The sequence below is a fragment of the Gavia stellata genome, unplaced genomic scaffold (assembly GCF_030936135.1).
Source record: "Gavia stellata isolate bGavSte3 unplaced genomic scaffold, bGavSte3.hap2 HAP2_SCAFFOLD_59, whole genome shotgun sequence".
In the NCBI taxonomy this organism is placed as follows: Eukaryota; Metazoa; Chordata; class Aves; order Gaviiformes; family Gaviidae; genus Gavia; species Gavia stellata.
The window spans coordinates 42,044-58,493 of NW_026776859.1; the positions used below are offsets into that span (position 1 = coordinate 42,044).

At 53.5% G+C, this 16,450-nt stretch overlaps 1 protein-coding gene across 1 annotated transcript; it reads right to left on the reverse strand.

Annotated features, from left to right (window-relative positions):
- Positions 1 to 5,929: 5,929 nt before the first annotated feature.
- Positions 5,930 to 13,361, reverse strand: LOC132321331 (olfactory receptor 14J1-like; the record flags this gene model as incomplete). Its single annotated transcript, XM_059834840.1, has 2 exons — positions 5,930 to 6,007; positions 12,900 to 13,361. Coding segments are annotated over 2 exons (540 nt in total), but the record flags the coding sequence as incomplete, so codon positions are not given.
- Between the last annotated feature and the right edge of the window lie 3,089 nt (positions 13,362 to 16,450).

Genomic DNA, 16,450 nt, shown 5'->3' on the forward strand with positions numbered 1-16,450 from the left:
GGAAGGAACATGAGTGATCCCTTCAGCCTGTTTCAGGGCAGGTTCCCCTGGAGCCCCAGGGACACCTGGAGGGAGCCCAGAGGGGGCAGAGAAAGTGCCGCCTTGGGCTGGTCCTCTGCTGCTGAGCTGGGCTGGGCTCCTGGGATGGAGGGAGGGAGCTGATGGCAAGCGGGCAGCGCTGCAGAGAGACAGCTCTGCCCAGGAGCAGCTCCTCTGCAAAGCGCAGCAGGGCTGAGGGCACTGCCTGCAGGCAGCGAGGGGAGAGGAGGGAGGCAGAGAGATGTTAAAGGCAGTGTGCAGTGGGAGGAGGATGAGGGCTCCTTCGAGCAGAAATCCTCACAGTCCTCTACATGGTAAGTCTCTGGCTGCAGGGCAATGAGCTTCGTGTTTCTGGAGGGATCTCCTTGAGCTGGTTCATCCCACGGTCTGTAGGCTCTGGCAGGAGGATTCTCACAGTTTCCCTAGTGTAGAGGAGGAGGACGTGCTCTTGAGCATGGCTTCCCAGCTGCACGCTCAGTGGGACAGGGAATGGTGGTTTCCTTGTCGTGGGGATGACTGTAGGGGTGCAAAGCTGCGTGTGCAGCCAGGAGTGCCCAAGGCTGTCCTTCCGAGGAGGGTCCCTGCACCCCTGGGGATCACCCTGAGGCCATTTCCAAGGAGACTTTTCAAGAGGACGGTCAAAGTGGGGAATGACTTGAAAGGGAAGCAGTGTGCTTTGAGATCAGTCCTCATGGTTGCCTGGCTGGGAAGTGGGCGGTGGGAATTTATTTTTCCACTCTTGAGGAGACCCAGAGATTCCCATTCTCTTTAGGACTTACCTGAGCTGCTCCTTAGCCCCTGTACAGACCGAGATGCCCCCGGAGCAGTTCCCTACTGCCAGGAGGTGTTTGCAGGGCAGAGCTGAGCACACAGTGAGTGGGATGGGGCTCTCTCTCTGTGAGCACTGAGAGGGAGGAGAGTTGGGCACAGAGAAATAGTTCCTGCCAGAGACAGCTCCAGGCAGCAGAGACATTGTCAGAGAGGGAGAAGGTGGAGATCCTAGAAAGATAGTGGGAGGGGGATTCGGCACCTCCTTGCCATCCCCTGCAGTGCAAGCACCTTCCCTGGTCTCTTCTCCCACACAGCATTGCTCCCCACCCTCAGTGTCACAAGCACTTGGCCATCTGTTGCCTTCCCAGCAGCTTGAACAACAAAGAGGGGGGTTAAGAATGCAAGTTCAGCTGAGACACCAGCGCTGTGGGTGCTGTCATGCAGAGTTTTCCATGCAGGAAAAGCAACCAAACCCCCTCCCGATTTTTGCAGCTCTGAGTCACTACAGTGTGTGGGGCTGGAAAAGATCTGACCCTCCCTTCAGGACATCCCATATTTAGGACATTTGACTCTTTCCCTGGGGGTCCTGCAGGGCTGCAGGCTGCCCTCCAGAAGGTCACAACTCTCCCACAGCATCACTGTGTTTTCCAAGTGCCCAACAGAGAAGACACTGCGAGGCTAAGGCCAAGGAAATGCTGCTGGAGGGCTGGATGTGGGCAGCTGCAATGAGCCCTCGGTGTCCCTGGCTGGGAGGGCAGAGCTGAGAGCCTCCTCTGCTACGATGAGATGGGATGCGGGGTTTGGAGATCCGCACTTGGAAACTGGACTCCTCAGCTCTCAGCATTGTCCTGGATCTTGTGGGGGGAACACCTGAGTGTTATTGTCCTCCAGCTCAAGGAGGTGCCAGCACAGGGCAGCTGAGAGCAGGGCTGATGGACACACCGTCAGTCCTCACTCTGCACTGAGGGACAGTCCCTTTGCCTGTCAGCACCCACAAGATTTCACTTGGAGTGCAGCAGGAATGCCAAGGACTCCAAAACTCCTCAGCAGTGGTGGGGCAGCTAGAACAAAATGCACAAACCAAAACCTCCTCAGCTCTGCTCTGCATTCGGGTGATTTGGGAGGGACAATGCTGAAAAGCTCTTTGATATCAAAAGTGGATTTAATCGGAAATCACCTTGTGTTCCTACTTATTTATTGGTGTAGGGCAGGACTGAATCCTGCAGAGCCCGCAGCAGAGCTCCCTTCTCCCAGGGGCACCCTCAGCCAGCACCAACCACAGCTCATGAAAGGAACCTGCAAAAGGTCTTCTTGAAAGGTGAGAGGAAATTTTGGAGGTTTCCACGAGAAACTGAATAGATTTTGTTCAGATGAATCTATCCTAACTTTGTGCTTTCTTCCTTGAACAGGTCCCCATACCCAGAGCAGGAACATGTCCAACAGCAGCTCCACCACCCAGTTCCTCCTCCTGGCACTCGCAGACACGCGGGAGCTGCAGCTCTTGCACTTCTGGCTCTTCCTGGGCATCTACCTGGCTGCCCTCCTGGGCAACGGCCTCATCATCACCGCCGTAGCCTGTGACCACCGCCTCCACACCCCCATGTACTTCTTCCTCCTCCACCTCTCCCTCCTCGACCTGGGGTTTATCTCCACCACTCTCCCCAAAGCTCTGTCCAATTCCCTGTGGGACACCAGGGCCATCTCCTACCAAGGGTGTGTGGCCCAGCTCTTTTTCTTTTTCTTCTTTATTTCTGCTGAGTATTTTCTTCTCACGGTCATGGCCTATGACCGCTACGTTGCCATCTGCAAACCCCTGCACTACGGGACCCTCCTGGGCAGCAGAGCTTGTGTCCACATGGCAGCAGCTGCCTGGGGCGGTGGGTTTATCAATTCTCTCCTGCACACGGCCAATACATTTTCACTACCACTCTGCAAGGGCAATGCCGTGGACCAGTTCTTCTGTGAAATCCCCCAGATCCTCAAGCTCTCCTGCTCACACTCCGAATTCAGGGAAGTTGGATTTCTTGTGTTTAGTGCCTGTTTAGCAATTGGGTGTTTTGCTTCCATCGTGCTGTCCTATGTGCAGATCTTCAGGGCCGTGCTGAGGATCCCCTCTGAGCAGGGACAGCACAAAGCCTTTTCCACGTGCCTCCCTCACCTGGCCGTGGTCTCCATGTATATCAGCACTGGCATGTTTGCCTACCTGAAGTGCCACTCCCTCTCCTTCCCTGGTCTGAACCTGGTGTTGGCAGTGCTGTACTCGGTGGTGCCTCCAGCAGTGAACCCCCTCATCTACAGCATGAGGAACCAGGAGCTCAAGGATGCCCTATGGAAACTGGCCACATGGATGCTTACCAACAATAACCTGCCTCCCCTTCTCTTCACATTTTTCCGTGTTTATCTTAGGCCATGAGTCTGCTTTTTTTCTTTTGTGATAACCCTACTTCTGTAGAATTTTCTCAGTTTATGCTAGTTCTTTTGAGGCTTGATCCTGTTGTGGCTCACCCTCACACTACACTGTGTCAAATATGACCTGTCCAAGAGCAGCTCTTCAATAAAAGGTCATCTCCCAAGAGCAGTGCTTGGAGCCTGGGCTGTCCTCCAAAGTCACTGCCAATAAAATGTCCAAGGAATTGGTCTTTTAGAGAGTCTCTTCTCCTTCTGTTCTCAATGATTTTGGGGTAAAGCTCATCGTACATTTGGGTTCCATTGGACCAAATGTTCTGGTTTTAAAGGCTCTTCTTGGTGTCCAGTGGCAGTGGAGTTGGTGCCTGAGCTCCCCTTTATCTCCTCAGGCTGCTTCATGAATGTCAGGACTCATGGCATTTAGCAGACTCTCTGGAAATTAATTTGGAGGGGTCAGGAGAGGACGGGCACCAGCCATGTGCCCTGGGGTCAGGAGTCAATGGAGACACAGAAGGTGAAACACCCTCAGAGGTGAAGTCCCCTAAAAGCAGAGCACTAAATTGAGGTATCCACGAACAAGAACTCTGCAGTGCCATGGCAGTCAGTGGGGAGCCAGCAGGCACAGGGAGGGAAGACTGGAGAGGTGCAGGAGCTTCCTGAGCACCCCCAGGGCCAGGACTGTTGTGCTGCCCTGGGGAGTGGGGCTGGTGGGAGCAGAGGAGGGGGCAAATTCGGTCAGGGTTGGGGATCACCTACAATATGAATTCAGGAGAGCCAGAGAGTGCCTAGCCTCTGTTTCCACATTCCCTTGAGGGCAGCACAAGCCCTGGGGCTGATGGGGAGGCTGAGACCCCTCTCTGCCCCCCAGGACCTGCTGTGCCCTTCAGAGGGTCTTGGGGCTGTGGGGTCAGTGCCCAGAGCTCTGCAGCGACTGTGGTGGGCACTGCCGTGGGGTCAGCCCAGACTGGTCTGCTGTGCTTGGTATGACTGGGGAGCGGGCAGGGGTTGTGGGGAGAGTTGGGGTGGGACTGAGGTGGGCTGGGAAGAGCCTGGGAGAGGAAAACGCCAGTGTAGAGCTCAGCTGAGTGAGTGTGCAGGGTGGGGGCACACAGCAGTGTGCTCACTGTGCAGAGCCAGGTGTCATGGTGAAGGAAGCAAGGCACCAAAGGTGCGGAAGAGAGGGGCCTCATCTGTGCCACGTTCCCTGGACACCCTGGGGAAGCTGCCCCAGCAAAATTGTACCAGATCGATCCCACACACTGGCCATTTCCTTGTCTGGTCATACACCCCAGCCCTGTCGAGGGACCTTATCTGCATGGTCATCTCTGTCCTCCTCTGGGGCTCAGTGATACCCAACTCCACTGCCATTCTTAATAAAAAGGGAACCAGTTTCCTACTGACACTCGTTACACACAAGTCTCAGAGCTCTTGCCACAGCTGGTCTCTCAGCCAAGCCCATTCTCAGACAGCCCCAGCTAGGCCAGGTGCTCATGGCCTTGTCCTGACAAATACTGAACATCTCCATGGATTGAGATCCCACCAACTAGCCTGGGTCCTTCCTTCAGTGTTTTGCTCTGAAGTATTTCTCAAAAGCCAGCTCTCTCGGCCTCTCCTTGTCCAAAATGTGCTCCAGGCCCCAGCCATCCTTCTGGCCTCTGCAGGACTCGCTCCAGTCTGTCAGGGTCTTTCTTGTGCAGGGAAGCCTCAATCTGGATGCAGCAGTCCTGATGCACTCCTGCGGTGGTGGGTTGTTGCTAGCAGCAGCCACAACAGTACCCAGCGGCTCAGTCATTCTCCTGACTCAAAAGGACAATGGAAGAAAGAAAATAAACCAGAAATGCTCACAATTCCTCCCAGGCTCAAACTCCTCCATTGTTCTTAATTCATCTACCCGGCCCAAGCCCAAGAGGCACAGGGGGGATGGTGAAGAGGGGGTTAACAGTCAGAACAGAACATCTCTGCCCCTCCTTCCACCTCACACTTATCCCCTCCTCCAGCATGGGTCTTCTCCATCGCATCCCACCATATTTGCAGTCAAGGCTATGTGGTGTTCATTTCTTTCTCTCTTACTTTTCTCCTTTATACTCACAGAATCACAGAAATGTTAAGATTAGAAGGGACATCTGGAGATCATCTAGTCCAAACCCCCAGCTGAGGCAGGGTCAGCTAGAGCAGGTTGCTCAGCACCTTATCTAGGTGGGTTTGGAATATCTCCATGGATGGAAACTCCACAACTTCTCCGGGCAACCTGTTCTAGTGATTGACAGCCCTCAGAGCCAAAAAGTGTTTTCTTGGGCTCAGATGGAATTAATACATTAAGAAGATCCCTCCAAGCCTTTTCTTCTCCAGACTGAACAGTCCCACATCTCACAGCCTTTCCTTCTATGAAAGACGCTCCAGTCCCTTAAACCAGCTTAACGGCCCTTTGCTGGAATTGCTTTAGTAGGTCCAGTTTCCTGTAATGGGGAGCCCAGCACTGGACACCGCACTCCAGATGTGGCCTCACCAGTGCTGACAGGAGGGGGAGGGTCACCTCCCTCCATCTGCCAGCAATGCTTTCCGTAATGCAGCCCAGGAGGCTCTTGGCCTTTGCCGCAGGGGTGCACTGATGGCTCGTGATCGGCTGCTTCTCCTCTGGCACCCCAAGGTGCTTCTCTGCAGAGCTGCTCTCCAGCCGGTCGGCCCCCAGCATGATGTCCACAGCGTGGCTGGATCACAGGCTGTCCTCCCCCTCGGACTTTCTCAGCAGCAGCAGCAGCAGCAGCTTCTCCTTCTTGGAGATGAGCTTCTCCTGTGCCACAGGGCCCGCGGTGCTGCAGAGTCACCTGGAGAGCAAAGCCCTCTCCTGCCGGGGCTGCACAGCCCAGGCCTGTTTCTCTCTGGCCTTGGGGACTGCAGCTTTTGCTCTCCTTGTGGGAACCTCCTTCATCAGTAAACCTCCCCATAGGGACTGGCAGGTCACTATGAGGTTCCCAAGCCCTTCCCTTCGGCAGGTTGAACAAGGCCCTTTCCCTCAGTTTCTCCTCCCAGGCAAGTGCGCCAGCCCCTGAGCATCTCGGTGACTCTCCACTGAACTCCCTCCCAGTTATACACATCTTCTTGCTTGCTGTGGTGGGTTGTCTCTGGCCGATTGCCCAGCAGCCACCCAGATGCTTACTCCCTCCTTCCCTTCGCCAGTGGAGGCCCAAAAATTACCACAGTGGTGTACAGGTGGTCTAGCGAGCGATGAGCATGGGGAGACAATCACTTCCCTCACTCTTTTGGCAAGGCTCCTCTTTATACGCTCCCGGACACTGCTGGCTGCCTTGGCTGCCAGGTCGCATGGTGGGATCGTGTTTTGCCTTCTGTCTCCCAGCACCACCAGGGCCTTTTCTGCAGAGCTATCCCCCAGGAAGGCAATCCGCAAGGCCCTGCAACTGCAGGGCATTAGTCTATCCAAGATGCAGGATCTGGCCTTTGTCCTTCTTGTAGCTCATGAAGTTCCTGACAGGACAGTCCTTCTGCCTGTCACGTTTCCCCTGAATGGCATCCCTAGACCACAGGAATGGTCCTCCCATTCAGTGCCATCGACAAATGTGGTGAGAGTTGCCTCCTCCGGGTCATGGATGTTAAACTGCACAGAGCTCAGGAGAGTCCCCTGTGCTGCCCCACAATGCCCCAGCATGTCCCAGTGGCCTCCAGGTAGGGTATGACCCCTTCACCACTGCGCGCTCTCAGCCTCATCAGCCAACTGGTGTTTTGCCCATCTGTTGGTCTCCCCGTCCAGAATGTCATGGCCTAACTTGGGTAGAAGAACGTTGAGGGAGACCATGCCAAGAGTTTTGCTGAAGCTGAGGGAAACGACATCCGCTTTTTATCTCCTCACGCACAACTGCAGGCTATCAGGTCGATGAGGCATAATTTACCCTTGGGAAGTCCGTGTTGACAGTTACCCTCTTTTAGGTGCCCAGAATTGTCACCCACGAGGACTCTAGTCGATGGCACACTCCTCACCAAAGTGAGCTTGTACAGCCCGTGGTTCCCGGGGTTGCCCTTTTGGATTCCTTCAAAGCTGGGTGCAACATTGGCTTGTTCTCTCTCACAAGAGACCTCTGCCAATCCCATGACCTTTCAAAAGTGTATTTCCAAAGAAATAGCAATCTTCCCCTCTAACGTCACTACCACTATTCTGCCTGTGATACCACATACTTAATTTCTCTACTCTTTCATGTATCTGCATCGGTCCAGGATACAATGACCATTTCTAAAGTCATCTCTTCAGATGCAGACTGGCTGGGCAAAGTCCAGTTCCATTATTCTCCAGTTTTCTCCTTCCTTTATTCTTTGTTCATTCAGATACCTCTCACCTCAGCTGCTGCTTTGAGCTTCAGGGAGTAAAAGCTTACGTGTCTTTCAACAGTCTAATTGTCTCCTTAGGCAACTCTTTCATTGTGTTTATATCTACCTTTTTGCACCTACCTACCTGAAATATTTCTCATAAGATTATCCCCTGAAGAAAGGCAACCTCATTCGGGACAGCTTGTACTCCGCATATGGTGGAGGAGTGTGTTTTATTGTTTATGAAACTTTACCGCGCTTTGCTTTTCTTTGCTTGCAAATAGGAAAAATTCTCCTGTGCCTGTGTGCCACCAGTTCTCTAAGGAAAGCAGGCGGGAGATGGTGCAAAGGAGCTGTAGCTTCCAGCTGCAGACTTTGGTGCAGAAGTCTGATGTAAGGAAAGGTGATGCAAGTCCCAGGGGGAGAATGAGAGAAATGGTGGGGTTGGGGAGGTGAGGAGCAAGGTTGTCCATACTGTGACAGACCTCAAGGAACTGCTTGTCCAGACCTCCTGAGGAGACACCCTAGATCACTATCACTTGGAGAATGCTGTTATAAACTCTTCTCTAAACTAAAAAGTAATGAAATATTGCCTTTAAAATAAAAAATAACCCTTTATTCATTTCATGAAGCAGAAAGGCCAAACCCTGACCCCCAGGCCCTGGGAAGGCTGATCCTGCTACCCTCAGAGTTTCATCTCACTGGTCTTGGTGGCACAGGCAACTGCTATAGCCAAGAGGACAAAGACCTCCGTCCTGTTGGACCTTTCAGCCTTGATAGAGCCCTTGGCCATCTCTACTGCAGGCTGTCCTACACTGTCCCATGCCCGCACCTCTTTCCCTTCAGGCTGTTGACACCCTTCTTGTTTTCCCACCTGGCTCTCATCCCAGCATTCGTATACCTTCACGGATGTCTCTCTACCCTTGCTGGCTGTTCCTTGAAACACAAAGCCATGGGTTGATCCAGACTCCCTCTGGGTGACCTTCTGAACCTCAAGGCTACCCTTTGAGTGAGACTTCTTTTTCCTCACCTCCAGTCTGAACGTTCCAAGCTGCACCTTGTGGAGGTTTCCTTCTCTTCTCACTACCAAGAAAAGTTCTATCATTTCTGAAACCACCCTTCAAGCTCTTGCAGGCTACTACTGTAGCACCCTGAGTCCCCACTTCAGCAGGCTAAAGAAGCCCAGCACCTTCAGGCTCTCTACACAGGCTCCAAACTCCATCCTGGCAGATCGCCTCTGGAGCCTCTCCAGTTCCTCTTTGCCATCAGCAAACATACCCTATATGCTGGCACAACAGGGCTCCAGCCCAAAGGGACCCGGACACACTTGGGGATTTGGTCAAAAAAACCCCAAAACCCTCCCGAAGATCGACAAGGAGAAGCGACAAGCTCTGCACCAGGGACAGAATAACCCTGTGCAGCAGTGTGGGCTGCGACCTGACTGGGTGAGGAGTGGTCTGAGCAAAAGGGCCTGGCATGACAATGGATGCCATACTGTTGCAAATACTCTGATGTCTAAATGAACAAGATTTGATGATATAGAAAGGTTAAGTTTGATTAATAAATAAAACAGTAAAATACAAATGCCTAAGTTAGGATTGTTAAGTTTGAACCAATAACCATAGGAACCTCCCCAGGGAGTCACTGTTCCCTATTAAGGAACTAATCGTAACGAGATGGAACAATGAAGAATCAAATAGAGAAGTTTTGTTTGAGTCCCGTGACAATGTGACCTGATATGCACCGGTGATGCTGCCTGGAAAATTCCTTACCTTTCCCATCTTGATTCGGATATCAAGAATGCCAATCAATAGATATTAATAGAAATAACCATGGATTATTTTAAGTATGGATATTGATAGAATGGTATAATCAAGAGAGCAATTAATGAGAAATTAAATTATGTATTTTGTGTGATGGTAACTAGGTATGATTTATCTGTGATTTAATTATAAACTAACTGTTGAACAATCTAGCATTGTGAATAGGTAGGATTTGGTGTCAAGAGAATGATAAGTTGTAGGCCTGGTCAGTAAACCGAGGAAAACTTAGGAAGATTCCAAGAATGGAATTTTGCAACTAAGCTGAGCCTGCGCAAAGATTGGGTTCAACTAGAGGACACCACGAGGAAGACTACGGACGACCACCAGAGGACCTTAGACCACCACCTCTGTACCTGGAGGCGCATGCGTCAGAAGCATTTGCATATATTAATGAGTTCTTGGAAATTGTATGACTCTGTTAATTGTTTCTTGGAAATACAATGAATATGTATACTTTGATTGAATGTAGCTTTTGTAGCGGAGAAACTAAGCACCCACACTAGGTGGAGTGATCCCCTGTGCGTCCAGCGCTGCAGTAAAGAAGTGCCTGCTCACATACATACATTGTGTAGATGAGTTTTTGTATTACAGAATTGTAACATCGAGATCCTTTCCAAACCCAACTATTTTGGGATTCTGTGGTTCTGCACTGCCTGGCAGTGTTTCTGAGATCTTTTCTGTAGTATCCCCGCACCAGCTGGACTCCTGGTGTCCCTTGGAGCAGAGCCTCCTTCTGAGGAGGATCTCCCTCACCTTGCAACCCTGAGGACAGGGTGGACCAGTGATGATAAGTGGCAGCAATGCCTCAACATACAGCAGTGTCCCCTACCCCCGAGTCCATGTCCAGGCCCTTCTTCCTTGAGGCTTTGCGTCAGAAGGGACATCTGGAGGTCTGCTCTGGGCAGGGAGAAGTTTACAGTTCGATCAGGCAGGTCAGTGCTTTCTCCAGCTGAGTTTTGAAAATCTCTATCGTGGTGATGTATGTGTATATATATGCTGAAATAAGTGTGTATATCTCTATATGTGTATGAGTATATAGATGTACATGGGGTTTTTTCTTTCTTAACCTGATAAGAAATTCCCCTTACTGCTTCTTGTCTCTATGGTTTCTTGTCTTTTCCTTCTCCTCATGATCCCCAGCCAGATCATCACCCTTACATCACAACCTACTGTCCAAGCACAGCCTTGCTGGCACCCTCTGGAACCATGCAGGCAGGCTGTGGTGGCCAGATCCGAGCAAAGACGTGCCTTTCAGAGGGATTGCGGTAGTGAATGTGAGCTGATGCTGGGACAGAGCCAGTGGCCATGGGGGACAGCAGACGAGACCTCCAGCAGCTTCCCTTCAACCAAGGCAGGGAGCAATGCACCCAGCGGTGCTCCCGAGAGAGGATGGTGACACAGGAAAGGAGGCACCATGGGCTGCGGCAGAGGGAGCCGATGCTGGCCCTCGTGTCTTGGGCCTCCTGGCAAGTGGTGCCAGGGGCTGCAACCTCAAGGCACCCCCAAGCCTGCGAGCACTAGTGAGTCCGATCCTGACTGTGGGGAGCTGCTCTGGCTTCAGAGAGTCTGCTGGCAGAGCTGGAGCGGGTGGTGCTCACCCTGCACCTCCAGTGCGGTGAGTAGGGTGACAGCCCTGCCTGTCTGAGCCTATTTTGAGGGTAATTTTGGTGTCCTGGCAGTGTGGGAGCTTCCTGGAGCATCATGGCGCTTGTTCTCATCCCTGCACCAGCGCAGCTCTGCTGCCCCGCAGCCCAGCTGTGCAGGCATCAACAGGGCAGGGTGGGAAACCATCCCCCTGGTATGGTCTGCCCAGTAGACCTCGGTGCCACATCCCTCTGCAGCCCTCCTGCTTTGGCAGCCCTCCCCAGCACTGGTCCCTCCCCAGACTTGGCCATATCCCATGCAGGGGTTCGTAGACGGCCCTGCTGTGGGCTCTGCCAGGGTCTGGGCCTGTGTGAGCCAGGCAAGGGCTGGATGTTCCCCCAGTGCAGGCGGAGCCGGTCACATTGAAATGATCAGCCCACACCTGGACCACGGTGAATGGCCAGGGCTGGAAATGGACGGTACAAAGGGTCAGGCTTGGGGGTGACTTTTGGGCCAGCGTAGGGGGTGGAGGGAGACTGTCTCAAGGGCAGGTGCTGGCCACAGGGACCGAGGGACAACAGGAAACTCCCATGGTTGCGCTTCCTTCAGTGCAAGCCCTGACAAAGGTTCCCAGCCTCTCTTTCAATGCCACGCTTCAGGAGGGATGATGGCACGAAGGGGTGGGGCGTGAGGGACACCAATTCTTCCTCATCCACTTCCCAGGCCTCGTGGAGCACCAGGACAGAAAGGACTTCTGGCTCTGCACTGTGAACATGTTTTAGGCTAACCAGAGTCTGGACGCTACCGCTGATGAGCGGAATGCCAGAATTTTTCTCCCCCAGGCAATTTCCAGGCCACAACAGCTGCCACCTCAACTTCCCCCACCTCTCCTCTGATGTGGCTGGACGGTTCCTGGCCCCCTCCCCATGTTTGCTGCAGGGTCCTGGGCTGGATGGGGATCACTACTGCTAATCCGCCTCCCTGGGGGTCTCTGGATGTGGCAGGTGCTTGAAGGGACTATGGTGCTTTTTGGAGGACAGGAGATGTGTTCATTTGTGCCTGAAGGACACATGAAGCACTTTCCAGTCTTCCTTTTTCATACCTGCTTGGTGCCCACTGCCTCTCCGGGGATCGCAGAGCCCTCGATTCCTCTAGAACCCTGGGTTCAGCACTTTCCCTTTGGGTGACTCCATTTTGGGCGATCTCTCACTTCGTGGGGCTAAAGTCACTGCCCACCCCAAGCACACGCTGCCCATGGAGATGCCCCAAGCAACTCCAGACTCCCGTCCGTAAGGACATCGCCTGCCATAGCTGGAAGCCCTGGGATAAGTCCCCCATGTGGGACAGCCCCACGTATGTACCTCAGTGACCATTCACCATCTCCACTGTAACTAGAAACGTAAATCCAAACCTTGGTCTCTAACAGGTCACCACATGACATTGAGCTCTTTGCTCCTGAATCCATGGAGCAACAGGCCCTTTTTGGGGTGAGGTTGCTCATGTCCATCCTTGGCAACAGCTTTGGAAGACAAGGTGAGGCTTCAGGAACTGCACTGGGGAGAACCCATTTATTAAAGAGCTGCTGCGAGTGAGTCAGCACTGACCCAGCATTAGACATACCTGTATACATGCAACAGGCAAGGCAGAGCAGATTCATTCCACAGGAGAAGTGACCTGAATCTAAAACGTTGTGTAGGAACGTAGTAATCACAAATAAAAACAGCAATAATGATAGTGATAATTATAAGGATAAAGATGATGAAAATTATAAATATAATTATAATGATGTTAATGATAATAAAACCCTTCACAAAGTATAGGCTTTGAATGCGTTCCCATGGGAGTCATTTGTGGATAGATGGGAAGTTTATGACTACTGAAAAAAGTCCTTGAAATCACTGTCCTCACAACACCCTTGAGCTCCTGGTTCCTCATGCTGTAGATGAAGGGGTTCACTGCTGGAGGCACCACCGAGTACAGAACTGACAACACCAGATCCAGAGACTGGGAGGAGATGGAGGGGGGCTTGAAGTAGGCAAACATGGCAGTGCTGAGAAACAGGGAGACCACGGCCAGGTGAGGGAGGCACGTGGAAAAGGCTTTGTGCCGTCCCTGCTCAGAGGGGATCCTCAGCACGGCCCTGAAGATCTGCACATAGGAGAGCACGATGCAAACAAAACACACAAATGATAAACAGAGACTAACCACAAGAAGCCCAACTTCCCTGAGGTAGGAGTGTGAGCAGGAGAGCTTGAGGATCTGGGGGATTTCACAGAAGAACTGGTCCACAGCATTGCCCTTGCAGAGTGGTAATGAAAATGTATTTGCCGTGTGCAGCACAGCATTGAGAAACCCACTGCCGCAGGCAGCTGCTGCCATGTGGACACAAGCTCTGCTGCCCAGGAGGGTCCCGTAGTGCAGGGGTTTGCAGATGGCAACGTAGCGGTCATAGGCCATGACAGACAGAAGGGCACACTCTGCTCCAAGTAAGAAGAAAAGGAGAAAGACCTGTGCAACACATTCTGGGTAGGAGATGGCCCTGGTGTCCCAGAGGGAATTGGCCATGGCTTTGGGGAGAGTGGTGGAGATGGAGCCCAGGTCGAGGAGGGAGAGGTTGAGGAGGAAGAAGTACATGGGGGTGTGGAGGCGGTGGTCACAGGCTACGGCGGTGATGATGAGGCCGTTGCCCAGGAGGGCAGCCAGGTAGATGCCCAGGAAGAGCCAGAAGTGCAAGAGCTGCAGCTCCCGCGTGTCTGCGAGTGCCAGGAGGAGGAACTGGGTGGTGGAGCTGTGGTTGGACATTTCATGCCTCTGGGTATGGTTTTTTGTTGCGGAGGAAAAGACAGTACTCAGTTAAGGCAGACTTCTCTGAGCAAAACATATTGCATGTTTCATATCAACGCCACACTCAGACTCTCTTTTCAGGAAGTCCTCTCTGCAGCTCCCTCAGTTGAGCTCTGGGTTTTGCTGCCTGAGGGGACCATTGGGAGCAGGGACTCTGTAATGGGCTCCTGAGGAGTCCTTCTTGCTGTGCAGCGAGAGGCAACGTGGAACGCAGAGTGATAGCAAATTAAACGCCCTCATGATATACCAAAGAGCTTTCGGAATTGTTGTTTGCAATTTGCCCAACTGCAGGTCAGAGCTGAGGGGATTTTGTTTTGTTTATCTTGTTCTAGTTGCACTTTCCTCATTGAGGAGTGGGTTTGGCTGGTTGAAATCCCTGGCATTTCTAATGCACTCCCAGAGAAATCCGGTGGGCCCTGAGAGGCAAAGGGACGGTCCCTTCGTGCAGAGAGAGGAGAGCTGCTCTGCCCATCACTCCTGTTCTCAGCTGCCCCGTGCTGGCAGCCTGGAGCTGGAGGATGATCACACTCAGGTGTTCCCCTAAAAAGAAACTGGACACTGCTGAGTGCAGAGGAACCCAGGTTCAAAGAGCAGATGACAGACTCCGCGCCTTTTCTCAGGGCACCTAAGGAGGATCTCATCTCTCCCTCCCAGACTGGGACACGGAGGGGTCATTGCAGCTGCCCACACGCAGCTGCCCAGCAGCATTTCCATGGCCTTGGCACCGAGGTGCATTCTCCGTGGGGATCCCAGGCAGCACAGAGATCCTATGGGAGGGCTGTGCCCTTCTGGAGGACACCCTGCGGCCCATCAGGACACCCCAGGGAAAGAGCTGAATGTCCTAAAGTTGCCCGGAGGAGACGTGGGCTCTTTGCTCCCATGGACACATCTGCATAGCAGGACCCAAAGGGTCGGCATCTGGACGGGAGCTGAACCTGCCAGCCCCGCTCCCTGCACTGACTCAGGGGAGCCAGCGGTGAGAGCGAGGGCAGCGCAGGCAGGAGGGGATGGCAGTGCAATCCTGCCAAGGGAGGAGGGACACGCCAAGAGAGCTGGAAATCAGGGGTTTGTCCTGCTCTGGGCTCTGGCTGCTGCAGGGGCAATGCCTGCCCGAGACCCCATGGGCTTGAGGGCAGAGGCTCTGCTTAGGCTGGGAAGGGAGACCAGGGAGGAGTTCACAGAATCACAGAATCACTGAAGTTGGAAAAGACCTGTAAGATCATCAAGTCCAACCACCAACCCAACCCCACCATGGCAACTAAACCATATCCCGCAATGCCATGTCCACACGTTCCTCGAACACCTTCAGGGATGGTGACTCCACCACAACCCTGGGCAGCTTGTTCCAGTGTTTCATGACTCTCTCAGTAAAGAAATCTTTCCTAATATCCAGCCTGAACCTCCCCTGGTGCAACTTGAGGCCATTGCCTCTAGTCCTGTCGCTAGTCACTTGGGAGAAGAGACCGACACCCACCTCTCTGCAACCCCCTTTCAGGTAATCATAGAGAGTGATAAGGTCTCCCCTCATCCTCCTCTTCTCCAGGCTGAACAACCCCAGCTCCCTCAGCCGCTCCTCACAAGACTTGTGCTCCAGACCCCTCACCACCGTCGTTGCCCTTCTCTCAGTTGCTCAGGGGAAGGGGTCTGAGCCGCGGGGACAGCAGGGAGGTGCCCACATCCGCCTCCCCAGCGTTTCTGGCAGCAGCTCCCTCTCACTCCCTGCCCGTGTCTCTGCTGCTTGGAGCTGCTCCTGCCAGGAGCCGTCTCCCTGTCCCCAGCTCAACTCCCGGTCACTGCTCACACACCCCATCCCAATTGCTCTGCGCTCACCTCTGCCTGCAAACACCTCCCAGGGGCAGAGCACTTGCCAGGGGCATCTCTGCCTGTGCAGGGGCCAAAGACCTGATCACAGAAAACCTGACGTGGCTGGAAAGGGGAGGCTGTTGCTGAGCTGATGTGCTTCTTGAGAAGTCCCCTTAGAAAGGTCAAGAGGTAGAGCTGAAGCTGTGAGCAGCCTTGACCCATGCAGCACCCTCTCAACAGCCGAAGTACCCTGCCCTGATGAGGGTCACTCCTTCCACCCACAGCTTCTCCCCACAGCGCCGTGGGGAGCTCCCCGGGCAGGCTGAGTGCTGACCCTGGCAGACAGCAGCGTCCCTGCCCCAGCACACAGCCCCTGGGACACAGGGACCCTGCTCTGAAGGACAGCCCTGGGCACCCCTGGCTGCACACCCACCTTCACAGCCCTGCAGCCATCCCTGGGAGAAGGCAGCCGTCATGTCTTATGCCTCTGACGGTGCAGCTGGGAATTTCTACTCTGGAGCAAGTCCCTCTCCTTTACGCTATGGAAACTGTAGATTCCTTCTGACAGATCGTAGAGGCCGTGGGATGTGCCAGCTCTAGGAGATAAATGCCCCGCACCCAGAGACTTACCATATAGAGGACTGTGAAGAATTTGCTGCCGGTGAGGTCTCAGCATTCTCCCACTGCACACCGCCTTTAATCTCTCTCTGCCTCCCTCCCCTCCCCTCAGTGCCTGCAGGCAGTGCCCTCAGCCCTGCTGCGCTTTGCAGAGGAGCTGCTCCTGGGCAGAGCTGTCTCTCTGCAGCGCTGCCCGCTTGCCATCAGCTCCCTCCCTCCATCCCAGGAGCCCAGCCCAGCTCAGC